General features: G+C 39.5%; 1 protein-coding gene across 1 annotated transcript; it reads left to right on the top strand.

Moving 5' to 3' along the window:
- The first annotated feature begins 12,089 nt into the window (after positions 1 to 12,089).
- Positions 12,090 to 12,608, top strand: LOC147895175 (pterocarpan synthase 1-like). Its single transcript, XM_087383422.1, has one exon. It carries the CDS (start codon positions 12,090 to 12,092, stop codon positions 12,606 to 12,608), a length of 519 nt encoding a protein of 172 aa, XP_087239548.1.
- Positions 12,609 to 15,122: the final 2,514 nt, after the last annotated feature.

Here is a 15,122-nt window from a genome sequence, read left to right as displayed (position 1 = left end):
TAGATCCATAGGGAAGTAGGTGAGATTTGCATTTTTGTGTGCTAAAAAGCTTATTTTTCCACCTCCTAAGGATTGGGGAGTGAACAAAAAGTGGACACCCTTAGCTTGCTACTTCCCCAAGTACTTATTGGATGGGTGTGCCTCTTTGAGAACATTTCAATACCACCTAGGTTGAGGCATAGGAAAAGTATTGTGCCCATCGGATATCCTTTGCATGGTCGATCGAGCATTAAATACTATTTTTGCTCGTGTCATGCACATCTGTAAAAAAACACGCTGCTAGGTATGTTATCTGATCAAGCACTTATGGGATGGGAGTGCCACTTTGCATGTAAGTCAATTACACCTAGTTGAAGGTGTGTGCAAAGTATTGTGCCCATCGGATATGCTTTGCATTGTCGATTAAGCATAAAACACCGTTTTTGCCTTAGTGTCATGCACAACCATGAAAAAACACAGTCCTAGGTGTGTTAATCAAACAAGTACTTATTGAATGGGGGTCCACTTTGCACATAAGTGTGTTTCAGCTATGTTGAGATGCATGCAACGTATTGTCACCATTGGATATGCTTTGCATGGTCGATCACGCATTATAGACCATTTTTTCCCTAGTGATATGCACATCCACAAAAAAACATGCCCTTAGGTGTGTTATCTGATCAAGTACTTATCAGATGGGTGTGCCTCTTTAAGAACATTTCTATACCATTTAGGTTTTGGTGTAGAAAAAGTGTTGTGCCCATCAGATATCCTTTGCATGGTCGATCGAGTATTAAATACTATTTTTACTCTAGTTCATGCACATCCGTAAAAAAACACGCTGCTAGGTATGTTATCCGATCAAGCACTTATGGGATGGGCATGCCACTTTGCATGTAAGTCAATTCCACCTAGTTGAAGGTGTGTGCAAAGTATTGTGCCCATTGGATATGCTTTGCATTGTTGATCAAGCATAAAACACCATTTTTTCCTTAGTGTCAAGCACATTTGTAAAAAAACATGGTCCTAGGTGTGTTATTAGATGAAGTAATTATCTAACCGACATGCCACTTTTCATGAAACTCAATAACACCTAGGTTGAGGTGGGTGCAAAGTATTGTCCCCATCAGATGTAATTTGCATGGTATATCACGTATTAAACTCCGTTTGTGCCTCAATGTCATGCACAACCATAAAAAAACACGCTTTTAGGTGTGTTATCCGACCAACTGCTGATCAGATGGGTGTACAACTTTGCATGCAATGCAATACCACAATTTTTCAGACTCATGTAAAGTATTGTGCCCATCGGATATGCTTTTCATTGTCGAACAAGCATTAAACATTGTTTTGGCCTTAGTGTCATGCACAACCGTCAAAAAACACAGTCCTAGATGTGTTATTCGACTAAGTACTTATGGGATGGGCATGCCGCTTTTCATGTAAGTCAATAATACCTAGGTTGAGATGTGTGCAAAGTATTGTGACGATCGGATATGCATTGCATTGTCGATTAAGCATAAAACATCATTTTTGCCTTAGTGTCATGGACAACAACCAATAAAAAACATGGTCCTAGGTGTGATATTCTAAAAAGTACTTGTCAGATGGGGGAGCCACTTTGCAAGAAAGTCAATTTCAACTAGGTTGATGTGCATGCATAGTATTGTGTCTATCGGTTATGCTTTGCATGGGGGATCACACATTATACACCGTTTTCCCCCTAGTGTTATGCACATCCGTCAAAGAACATGCTCTTAGGTGTATTGTCATACCAATTACTTATTGAATGGGCATTCCACTTTGCATGGAACACCATACCACTGCTTTTGAGGCATGTGCAAAGTATTGTGCCCATCGGATATGCTTTACATGGTAGATTGAGTATTAACTACCATTTTTGCCTTGGTGTCATGTACAACCGTCAAAAAACACGATCCTAGGTGTATTTTTCAAACAAGTACTTATCGGATGGGGATGCCACTTTGCACACAAGTCAATACTGCCTAGGTTGAGGAACGTGCAAAGTCTTGTGTCGATTGGATATGCTTTGCATAGTCGATCGCACATTATACACCATTTTGTTCCTAGTGTTACTTCTAGGCTATTTCCCACATTTATTGCCATATGAAGCCTCGTAAAGCCTTTTGGGCTCTTTCCCACATTTATTGTATCAAGCGTTGTATATTGTACTTCACTTGTATGTATCTAAATTCTTCATTATCTTTTCTTGTAGGATTATGGAGCAATCAACTAATGTGGGGGCTATCCTAGATGACTCTGAGATCAGAGCATGGGTCTCTGATGTCACTTTGAATTTGAAAGGAAAGGAATATAGCCCCAATGGCTTTAGTAGGTGGACTCGATATCACATGGGCAGAAGAGCTTGGTTTCTTCATCAAAAGGAAAAGAGACTCTTTCTACTTATGTCAAAAAGGGAGTTCAATGATGTTGAAGATCCATGGGATGCTACTTTCTTCAAAAAAGATATGACTTCAAGCCTTGTAGTAGGCATAATGATAGAGCCAAAAGAGACTTTTATGGATATTTTTACAAAAAGAGTTCAGATCCTGAAGTTGGCGGTCTTCATTTTGTTGTGTCAAGGAAAGACTCAAAGGCCTTTGTGATGCCTCCTCCTCAACCATCAAAGTTTCCAGAGCTACAAAGTGCATTGGAGGCTCTTGCATATACTTGGGAGCAATTTCCTAGTGTGGTGGCAAAAAGGATGCATGCAAAGATAATGTTTGAGTACTTTCAGGATGCACAATATGCTCCTCATATTCAAGGATCTTCACATGAAGGAGATAAAAAAGCTCAGACTTCGATGTAGGGACAAGAAGAACATGCACACTGTCACAAATGTGTAGAACATGAGTGCAAACTTCTAGAGCAAGAAATGGTGGATGTAACTAAGGATGATGAAACACAAGCCTTGAGTGCACGAGATTAAAAAAAATTTGAAGAAGATCAAGGTCGATCCATTGCAGTTATGCTAGAAGCTCTTGCTAGTAAACCACGACGTGAAATGCAAAAGGCTAGTACTGCAAGAGCCACGGTTCCAAGCAGTAAAAGAAGGCATCGTCCCACTGTAGAGAGAGAGAATGTGGATGAAAAATGGTTAAAAGAAGAGAAAGATGAAGAAGACTTAGAACTCGAGGCTGAAGATGATCAGGATGAACTCACATCAATCAAAAATCTTAATCTGTGTCTTAATGAAGCAGTTACAGATGATGATGTGGGATATATCTGGGGTCAAAGGACATGGTTTGTGAATGCCAAAGATGTGGAAGCCGCAGCTATCTTTACTAATAGCCGAAGCCTTGATATATCCTATGCACTACAAATATACGAGGCTTTGAGAGATGGTAAGAAACCTGTGGTAAGCAATGTGGTCCTGCGCCCAATAATGTTTTGTCCAATCAAAAATATTTTTCTGGATCAAATAACATTTACAGGGCCTACACATTTCGAGGAAACCTTTCGTCAATTCTTTAAAGACACTCTTAAAAATATTCCACATGAACAAGGGGAAGAGGCACAAGGTGAGAATATGCTAAAGGAAGCAAAGAAGGAATTCCTCCATTGCAGATTCCAGCCCATTGATGGTCAACATTGGGCTTATGCTTGTAATCAGATCACAAAGGAAGCAAAGGAGGTCAAAAGACTCACTTTAGAACAATTTGCAAAGATAAGTTCATTCCATTATTATCCTGCAACAATCTGTATATTCAAGCATGAGATCAAGTATTTGATTGAGTCCGAAAGACTTAATCATTATGTCCATAGAAAGCATAAGATATCCTCAACATCAGAGGCCTTATAGAAGGCAAAGGTTATATGGACAACATTTGGTTCTCCAAATCCTGATTTGAAGCGAAAGGTCATAAAAGCAGATGCCGACACACTCACAAACTTCCATACTTATTTGAGTGGAGTTGTGCCTAGGGGAACTTAAGAGCGAGAAGAAAATATGACAAGCCTCAAGGTGGTGAGGGATAGATATGCCGACTACACTTCTATCATATTTCGTCCTGTTGAAGTGTTCAATGAGATGCTTGAAAATTGCGTTGCTTATGAGCGTGGACAGTTGACCTATGAAGCTCCTTTGTTTATCTCCGGAAAGTCAAAGGTAATAGATAAGAAGGAGTTGATGGCAAGGATGTGGAGGCCTAGAAAGTACTTACCTGACAAGTATGCATCCATGGCAGCACAAAAAATTTTAAAGAAAGAATGGTTTTTTGGAAAAAAAGACAAAGACCACTACATGGAAGAATGCATCAATGTAGAGGTGAGGCGTGATGTAGTGCATAGTGCCATTAAGTATTTGCTGTCAGAGAAACAAATTCCACTTTCTCATTGTAACATTGACTATAATGTGGTCAAGCATATAGCTTCTTTGTCAACACCCAAGGTAAAGCTATGGGCAAACAGGTGGATTAAAAAGGATGAAGATGGGTCAGAAATAGTAACCTCTTACATGAGAGAAGCCATGCAGGTTACTCTAGAGCAAGCATATTCATCAGATTTGAAGATCTATAGTCGTGTTTATGCAGCAAAGAGAGGCAAGAGAGAATTTGGCATAGCGATTCAATCTCTTAAATCATTCTTTTTGTGTATGCGGAGTCCCAACCCTGATCACTCCTTACAAAAGAACATAAGAGGGAATTGAAATAATTTGAGATTGATGCTAGAAGAGCAAGATATTCCCAGGTCCATACATTATCAAAAAACAACTATGGAAGTCTTGCAAAAAGTGGGAGTCTCTTGCTTACCATGATGAATTTGCTACCGGCAGGTTGGGAGGTCACCTTGTGCAGGATGGGATATTTATTTGAGGATCTCCTCAGAAAAGGCAACTCCACAAATATTATTGAAAACAAGCATTTCATGGCTTATTTTCAGCTTCAAGCAGATTTAACCACAGGCTATGAAAAAGAGATAGATCACAAGGACACTAATGACATGGATGATTACCTTGAAGATCATAATGTCCGAGTTGATGATGATGAAAAGATGGACTTACATGACCCATTCAGAGAGAGGTGGGTGGATAAAGAAAAACATGATGATGCCTTCTTTGATAATTATGGCTCGTAGGTTTATGAAAAAAGAACACTACGATAATACTTAGTGGTATGAACTCTCTATTTCTCAACTGAATACAATTTTTTAAATACGATTTGAATTTAAAGATAATGAATCTAATCTCTCATATTTGTTTATAGGCAATAGAGGGAGAAGAAATGGATGAAGTCAATATGGAGGCACTCCCTTCTAATTTAGCAATGCAACCACCTCTAAATTTGATTGAATAATCCCATGAGCACAAGAGCTTTAAAGACACCATGGAAAAGCAGAATGACCGCAAACATAGAATACAAGCTATGACAGAGACCCATTCTGCAAATTTAGCTGCATTGGATAAAATGGAGAGCTCATTTGAAGTTAGGATCGTTTTGAAACGAGAACCTTAGTATTTGAGCTTTGGTAGAGAGGAGGTTTCAATCCTCTCCAATCCTTTAAAAGAGGTTAATGACAATGTTATCTTGGCCATTCTCAGGTAACGTTTGTTTATTTGTTGCTACTTCAATGAGCTAACATTTGTTTATTTGTTTACAGTGTAGTTATATATTAGTTTCCTAGTACAGAATGCAAATCAATTCTATGAGCTAACATTTGTTTATTTCTTGGTGCAGTGTAGTTATTTCTCAGCTTCCTAGTGCAGTGTAGCATCGTGTCTATATGCTCGATGCTCTCCTTTCTTCTATTCTTAGCTCTCCTCAAAAGACTATAGAAGATGTTTGTACTTGGTTAAGCCCTTTGAATTTAGATGGGATGCGAGTCATCTTTATGCCTTATCATGAGGAGCAAGAATCAACTCTAACCTTATTTTTACTATTTCTTTGGCAAGTTTGTGTAAAACAATAATCATTTTTATTCTGGTCATGTAGCTCACATTGGAGTCTGATTGCTTGGGACCTTGAACTCAATTGTTTGTGGTTTGTGAATTCAATGAAAGGCTATCATGCCAACTCCCCAAGGTAATTATTCTCTTAATATTTTTGTTACTTTCTTATTTTGTATCTTATGATCATGACATATTAATATATTTAATATGTCATGATGGACAGTGCTGCATATCGGCTAGTATCTGCTGTCAGAACAACCACGGAGCAACAAGACCAAGTAGAATTCAAAAGACATCTACTAGTAGAGCAAAAAGATGGGCACAGCTGTGGGTGGAGAGTTGCCTACAATTGCATGTTGTTTCTTAGAGAGATTTTTGATTTGGAGATACTATTCAAAATGGAATCATATATAGAAGCCGATCTGCTAGCATTTTGGGCTAAGAGTATTCAGCGTCTAATTGCTACCATTGGGAAACAACCTAAAAATATGACTACATTGCTGCATGTATAAAACCTTATCTTTATACTTGTATGCTTGTTCAAGCCTCTAATTGGGATGTGTAAATCTCATAACTTTTTTATATTTTCCTCCAAGAGGAGAAGAGACTGAGTCTAATGAAAGCATGCTATCTTTATACTTCTATGATTATTTAAACCTTTATTTTTATTTGGGATGTGTAAATCTCATAACTTTTTAAAATTTTCCTCAGAGAGGAGGAGAGACTCACTCTAATGAAAGCATGTATGAAACCTTACTTTTTAAATTTTTGCTCCAAGAGGAGGAGAGACTCACTCTAATGAAAGCATGTATGAAACCTTATCTGCTTGTTTAAGCCTTTATTTGGGATGTGTACATCGCATAACTTTTTTATATTTTTATAGTAGGATGATGTAGAAGACATAGCAAGTGAAGAAGAATACAATGTAGACTACTCTCTCAATAAGATGAGTCATGAAAATATGAATTTATTGGAGCAGATTGGAAGTTCATTCACCGCTATGTTGTTAATGTGACAACAACCTCATTTTTTTGAATTTGGTGAAGAAGAGATTTCAATCCTCTTGAATCCTAAGAAAGAGGTTAATGTCAAAGTCATTACAACCATCCTCAAGTTTGATGCAGCCTTTTCCTTGGCTTTATACTTTGCTTATTTTGATTAAACCCAAGAAGCTAATACTTTTTTTTTAAATATAGTAATGTTATAGCAAATTTTCGGCAAAATATACAAAGTGTTTCATATATGCTCGATCCTTGTATTTCAGAAGTGCTTAGCAACAAAGAAGAAACCATAGAAGATGTTTGCAAGTGGTTGAAGCACATTCCTATGAATGATGTACGAGTTATTTTTACAGCATATTATGAGAAGTAAGCATCAAACCCTACTTGTTTTTTCTATTGCATTGCTAGAATTGTCTCAAACACAGTAATTATTCTTTATTGATAATGCAGCTCACATTGGAGTCTGGTAGTCGTGGACATCTTTGCTAAGAAGTGCTTCTTTGCCAACTCAATGACATCCATCCATGGCACTGTGTTAGAGTAAGTATAGACTACACTTGTTGTCACTTCTTGACATGTAGATTGATATGCAATGCACATATTCACTATTGTTATATGTTTTGATGTGCAGATCAGCTCGAAAGTTAGTAGGTGCTATCGACACAGTAATGCGGCAATGTGACTTGGCACAACAAATAGAGTATATAACATTTCAGGTATCACATCAAGAGGATAGCCACATCTATAATTGTGGATGGAGGGTGGGCTACAATTGCTTTTTGGTACTTGGTCAAATTTTTGAGATACAAAATGACACCACACTATCAACATATACGGATTTGCATCTCTATGCATTTATAACATGTACCATTTGAGCAATCATTAAGGGCGACATTATGGACCCTCCCACAAGGCAAATAGATAATGGCGCAGAGGAGTGCGAAATGAATGTCGTCAAAGAGTCAAAGGGGATAGAAGACCTCAACTCTACAAACATGGCTTCATTGGAAGAATTGGGAAGCTCTTTTAATGTTAGGGTTATGATTCAACATAGACCTCAGTATCTTGAATTTGGGGGAGAGGAGATTTCAATCCTCTCTAGAGCTTCAAATGAGGTCAATAACATTATGATGGCCATTTTCAGGTTTGATACAAACTTTTTCTCTGCTTGATAATTCAATATTTTGATTAAATCTAATAAGCTAATATTCATTTATTTGTTGGTGCAGTATAGTTATCTCACGATTTGGTAGAGCCGTACAAAACCGCGTGTATATGTTGGATTCCCTTCTTTCTCCTATACTTAGCGATAGCAGAAAGATGATAGCCGATGTTTGTAAATGGTTATAGCCTTTACATTTACATGGTGTGCGAGTCCTATTTATGGCATATCACGAGATGTAAGTATCATGGCAACCTTTATTTTCATCTTATACTGGCAACATTGTGTTAAATAATAATGGTTCTTAATTATTCATGTAGGGAACATTGGAGTCTGGTGGTTTGGGACCTTGAAGACAACTATTGTTGGTTGTTAACTCGATTGCAGGCTTTCATGGCTCAGTGCAAACGTAAGTATTCTATTAATCCGTTGTTACTTCTATATTATGTACCTTATGTAATAGACACACTAAGTTTTTTTAATATGTCATGATGAGCAGGTTGATTGAGAAGTTGGTATTCGCTATCAGAGAAACAGGACAGTACAAAGACTCGCTAGACTTTAGTAGTAGAGAGCAGGAAGATGGGCATAGTTGTGGGTGGAGAGTTGCCTACAACTGCATGTTGATTTTCAAAGAAATTTTCTCACTTAAGCCACAGATCTCATCGGAAGACTCTTTGGAGCTCAAATATTCAGAGGAGGATATACAATTGTTTAGGGTTGAAATCATTCGAGACCTAATTGCTGCCATTAGAATACAACATGCAACTGAAGCAATATCAGAGCTTGCATTTAACGAAGAGGAGACTGAGTCTACTGTGAAAGCACAGCACACTACAGAAGAAGTAGAGACTCAATGTACACCTACAGCACCACAGCCTCCACTGGAAGCATCAGAAGAGTTGCCACAGCCTCCGCTTGCATTTAAGGAAGAGGATACTGAGTCTACTCCAAAAGCACTACATACTACAGAAGAAGAAGAGACTGAGTGTACATCTAGAGCACCACAGCCTCCATTGGAAGAATCAGAAGAGTTGCCACAGTCTCCACTAGAAGCATCAGAAGAGTTGTGATGCATGTATGATGTTGTGTTTGTATATATGCATGAGGAGCATATTCTCATGATGTTGTTTACTCCATGCATATTATGGTTGACATTTATTTGTTGCAATGTATGAATCATGATGTAGTTTTTGTTGATTATACACCAATTTTTGACTTATTACTTAAGTGGCATTTAGTCATGATATTTATATATTTATTTCATGCAAACAATTTTATGATATGAATGTGTGATGATGTTTATATTTGGAAATATAACCTTCTGTGATGAGAATTTTGATATGAATATGTGATGATGTAATATTTGTAATATATTTCATGGCAAAGTATCAATTCCCAATGCTCCACTCACTTAAAGTACAGCATTCCCAATGCTCTGCAAAATTTTATTTAGTTGGACAGTCTCCACTCACTTAAAGTAGAGCATTTCCAATGCTTCTCTCACTTTATTCCAACCCTTATCCTTATCATAGTGAACACATCGTGCCTTAGTGCACTTGTATTCTTCCATCATAGTCCTTCCACAAACACTCTCTTATTTCTTACATCCTAGTCCTTCTGAGATTAACTTGTATTTTCAGTCTCTAGCAAGCAATGGTTCTTTTCCTCTCGTGTCCATCCCTAAAAGTATAATACAGACACACTACAGTTAGTTGGTAAATTTACTGTATACACCATGACATCATGTCTCCATTCAAATGGATACTAGTGGACCACTGACTTACTTCAACTACTTTGTTCAAATTTTCCTTCACACCTCCCAACAAGACTTTGAGATTGCCATCCCACTTGTAAAATTGAGCTCCCTATGTTTTCAGCACCTGACCAAAGTGCAATAAGGGCAAAAAAAAAAGATTTGACACGAATGCCCCCCCATGAATACACATTGTAAAAGTGACAAATGAAGGTAGGTGGATCTGCCTCAATGAGTTCATTTAGGTAACTTGCGTATGATAGACCAGGTTCACTAGGTTCGGGAATTTCATTCGCTTGACTTTTGAACCACTCCAGATCTTTTGCTAGAGCATTAGCCCACTCCATCCATGTATTTTTGAATTCTGCGTCTGCAATATGAGGAACAGCTCAAAAAATGATTCCAATCATGGAGAAATGGTTGACAAGCAAAGCCTACCTATTGGCCCCTTACACACACACACACCCTAGAAGATGATGGCAAAACAAGGTCGTAGATTTTTTGGGCCAAGGCATAACAAGCCCAGGATGAAACACCACTTGATTATGAATCATTGAATACTGCACATTTAGGTTCATAATCGACAATCAAGGTTTTGTGTTTTTTGCCCGTTGCTTCAGAAGGCGGGGAGGTTTTCTAATGGAATAGTTGAAGGGAATAATGATGCCACAAGGAAAGGATATGCAAAGCCACAAGTGGCTGAAAAGCCTAGAACTCAAAGCTTGATGTTTCTCTGTTTCCACCATTAGAAGAGCAAAAAGCATCGCAAAAAATCACAACTTTTCATTAGCCATGCGTTTGCCACCACTGCTTCAAAATTTGGGACTTGATTGCCTTTGTACTTGACTCCATCTTCAACGATCTGACCTTCAACACAAGAATCTCCATATTTGAAGTAGGAATCGGATGGGTAAGACAAAACTGGCATGATCAGATCGATTACATATGCTATGATCAACCGTAATCTCTCATTCAAGCATGTTGTCTAAAATGAAAGTGAGCCAGTTCAATTGTCAAAAAGATCGTAAAACCTATCGAAACTTAGCTTTGATATATTTACGGCTTGTACCACCTCAACATATCGGGTCTTTGGCACCAACGGAATTTGATCGAAACCTTGAGAAAATAGTGCGGTTTTGTAGACATTCAACTAGGAATGGCTAGACGTGCCTCAAAGGTTCCCCTCATTTTCACCAACTCAAAATTAAGCAGGTACGTCGCACCTGTTTTATTCATTATTGATTTGTTGTGGCTTGCCATCGCTCAATCCGGGTCGAAGTTCTTTTTGCTCAAGAATTCTCTGAGAATGCAAGGATGTTTACGGATTCACTGTGCGCTGAATAGGATATAGTGGAGCCATAGCTTCTGCCTTCAGTGCTTGACAAAGTTACAATCTTGCGGCAGAGGAGGAGCAACAAATGCGATAAGATCACACTATTGGCAGTGGAAGAATCGAAACATTGTTGAACAAACCCTATCCGAATGGCCATAGAAGATGAATTGGATTGAGAGCTCAGCGTTGACTAGTACGATCATCGAGATTGTGCAAAGGAACAGTCAGAATGCTGATGGGAAAATTATCCCCTGACGAGGTCCAAGCATGAAAGCCGCAGCTGGATGAAAGGAGACGACCATTGAAGAGAACAACAAGGTGGTTATGATTATGTAATGTTGTGCTATTATTATATTATAATCCAAGGGTTAAGAAATGGACATGTGGTTCAACGCGAAGCTAGAATTTCTTTTCTTTCCATAATGCTACTTGCCTAAAGATGCATGCAGGCAAGTGGATGCATGATGAGACCGGTGGTGGCTGGTGCCCATCGTTTGACTAGAGGCTCTAGTCTAATGAGAATCCATGTGGGAATTACTCCATAAATACCCCAAAGCCTAGTGCCTAAACACCCTAAACGCTTAATCCTAAAACCTAGTGCCTAAGCACCCCAAACCCTTAATCTTAAACCAAATTGGAGCCTCAAACTTGCGCTAGTCATGGGTGCCCGTCGCCACGTCTTGTCTTTTCCTCCCGATTGCCCTGAATCTTTTTCAAATGATCCTGTCACGTCTCACGATCCTCACGATGCAAGCACCTGTCCACTCTCACGAACCTGTGCGTTCCAGCACTTCACGAACCTGTGCATTCCAGCACTTCAAATTGAATTTTCAGACATATTGAATTTTCAAATTGAATTTTCACGCCGCTCGCCAGCTAATTCTCGTCTCCTCCTATAGAGACTTATAAATAAGCAAATGTCCCGCTTCCTCTTACCTCATGCAAGCGCTATGGCCTCTACCATTTCCCCTGTCGCAGTCTCTATTGTCCTTGCCCTTCTCGTCCCACTAGTCCACGCTCAAGCTCATCGACCGTACCATAAGTCCAAACTGCAGTATTATGTCCAGGTCTTAGTGGGCGATGTTAGCCTCGACCAAAAGTTTCTGCCGCCCGTAAATCCCACTCTCGCTGCTGGATTCGGGAGCGCTGAGCTCTTTGCTTTCAACGTCACCAAGGGGCCTCAACGAAATTCCACACTCCTGGGTTACGCCAGGGGCTTCACCCTCGATGTAAGTTACACGGGCATTGCTTACTCCTTGGAGGTGGAGAGCATCACCTACAACTACGGTCACTATGCGGGCACCATCCAGATACAAGGCCTGGTCAATCCTGTATCGGCGCCAGAGGTAGCCGTCGTAGGTGGCACTGGCAGTTTCCGAGGTGTGAGGGGTTACGTTAACATAACCCAAACATTGTACGACGGAAACTACAGAGTTTACCACCATAACGTCCACTTTATGAAAGCGTAAAGACGCTGCTGAGCATTTGTTTGGGTCACGATTAGGCGAACAATGAATAAGAGCGAATTTTACCGTTCTCGATGAACAATAGATATGAGATTTGTACGTGCAATCTGGTGCTCTTGTTGTGGAGATGAGCATGAGGATGAATGAGACATGTAGGGGTCTCCTGTTTGTCTTATGCGGAGAGACAGAGAGAGAGGCCCTAGATCAGAGAGAGAGAGAAAGAGAGAGAGAGAGAGAGAGAGAGTAATATTGTCAAGAAAAGGCATGAAGAGGACTTCCAATCTTAGTGTACCATCTTTGAAGTACCATTTCGAGGCTCGTGTTCTCGGATGACTCTGTCACGTGTTAGGGCACGCCGTCTGCTGAGTTGGTTTAAATTGTCCGTCCTTAATTTTGTGTTAGCCTGAAGCGAGCGAGAGGCTACTTCACATTTTTTATAAATACTCCTTGCAGCGGGTTCAGCGTACGCTTCGTGTCTGTGCTTGTGTATGATTCCTTTATCGCTAGCACGTCTCATTTGGTTGGCTGCCTTGCGAACTAGTAGAGGCCGTTTGGTGAGGTGTCCGTTGTTGCTGGATCTTCGTGCTTTGTTGTTATTCTTAAATATTCGTTATAGGATGGGCACGCGGAGAGGAGATGCGTACTTTAAGAATGGGAAATTTTCTCCACCTTTCCAAACGTTTGCATGCCCGAGGAATAAGAAGTTGGCTCGACTTTGGGATCTTCATCAATGGAGATTTTAGTCAGCTCATGAGTTATCTTATAGATTTAATTTGTTAGTCAAAGAACATTAGTTCAGCTCTAGGACATATGCATGTATCTAGGAAGAGTGGCAGACTAGTGACTTATTGATACATCCAATTGATCTTTGTGATTGGGTTAGAACTAATCAAACTACTCATCGTGTCTTAGAGTGGGCACTGTCTACCACTTGAGACAATCGCCAATGTTTCAAGAGATACCTAAATGCATCAGAAGTAGCATGCTCCATTGGAGCCTCTTCCATTTGGCTAGCAAAGATTCAACATGTTTGGAAAGCCATCTTCTCAAGTAAATTGTCTTTTGGGCCATGGAGAGTGATCAGAGGTAACTTTCCTACAAAAGATAGGAGTTTCAAATGGAAACCTATCTCTTCAGTGTGCAGTCTTTGTAGGGTGTGTGGAATCACACTTCCACCTTTTCTGGAGTTGTAATGTGGTTTACAAGGTCTGAACAACATTAGAAGATGGCATGTAGGAGCTCAATTCCACTTTCAACTCTCATGGAAGATTGCTTTTCTCAGAGACAAAGGATGAACGAATGACTCAGATTTTACTCTAGAATCTTGTCAAAGCCGAAATGATTTATCATTTTTGGAGAATTCACAATATGATATGTTTCATCATTGTAAGGTCCCTTTGGATATGCCTCAACAGATGTAGCACGAAATGTATAAGCTAATCAACTACTTTAGCTCGGGTCGGGGAGTACGTTCTAACACCAATTATTGGCTTGCACATCATGGAACTCTAATATGTAACCGCCTTTGTTCAATGCGTCCATTTCCTCTTGGCTCATGTTGGTTCCATTGTCAACAGGCCATTGTTGTATGGCACTATGCTTTTGTTTAGTTTCCATGTATGAGTCATATCATCTGGATGAATTGCATCTGTCACCCCCATTATAAGATCGCTTCCCAAAGAATATTGGGGCCAAATTGTTCTCTGTTCCCTACCCGAGGTGATTGCCTTCCTACTTTTTTCTTGCCATCGCTCGTGCCCATGCATATGACTTTACTACCACTAGGAATCGTCTAATCACACATCACCCATGCATATGACTTTACTCCTACTAGGACGTAGGCCTAATCTTCCATCGCCCAAAATGCTTTGTGTATCTACTTTTCCACCACAGTTCTCACGAAGTGGATATGATTATTTGGCAATGTACATCTTAGAGGAAGCCCAATGTTCAATTCTGATGTCCTTTCCACATTTACATACTCAATTTTAGGTCTGTGTCACACATTTGGAGAATCCCTAAGCCAATATTTGGCTTGTATTTTTTTTCCAATAGTGACCTCATCCCCATCCAAAGGCTTCGTTTTCAGAACCCAAGAAAGCTTCATTGGACAATGTCATGAAAAATATTTATAAATCCTTGTTCGTGAATTGCATTAGGTTTTTCTGGTACCACCTGCTTTACAAGTTTTTACAAACTAGGTCCCATCCCAATATGCCTACCATTTATGTAAGACACATAACACTTTGTAGAATTGAACCAACCATATCACCAACACAAGCTCCATGCAGCCCCCCGATCTGGCATAGTTTGACATAGCAGCCAGCCAACTCCTATGTTTTGATACAGGCATATTGGGAGTAGGCTTGTTTGCATGCTCCTCTTCTACCAAATATAATAAAAATACATTCCCATCATTGGACACGATAGCATATGCATGATAACCCATGTCAAAGCAAGCTAATCTCAAAACTCTTGAAGATATGTTCCTCCATGATTTGATACTTATAGCATTCA

The sequence above is a fragment of the Dipteris shenzhenensis genome, chromosome 13 (assembly GCF_047967505.1).
Source record: "Dipteris shenzhenensis isolate YYH24624 ecotype China chromosome 13, Dip_SZ_1.0, whole genome shotgun sequence".
Taxonomy (NCBI): Eukaryota; Viridiplantae; Streptophyta; class Polypodiopsida; order Gleicheniales; family Dipteridaceae; genus Dipteris; species Dipteris shenzhenensis.
This window is presented reverse-complemented; position numbering and strand designations above follow the sequence as displayed.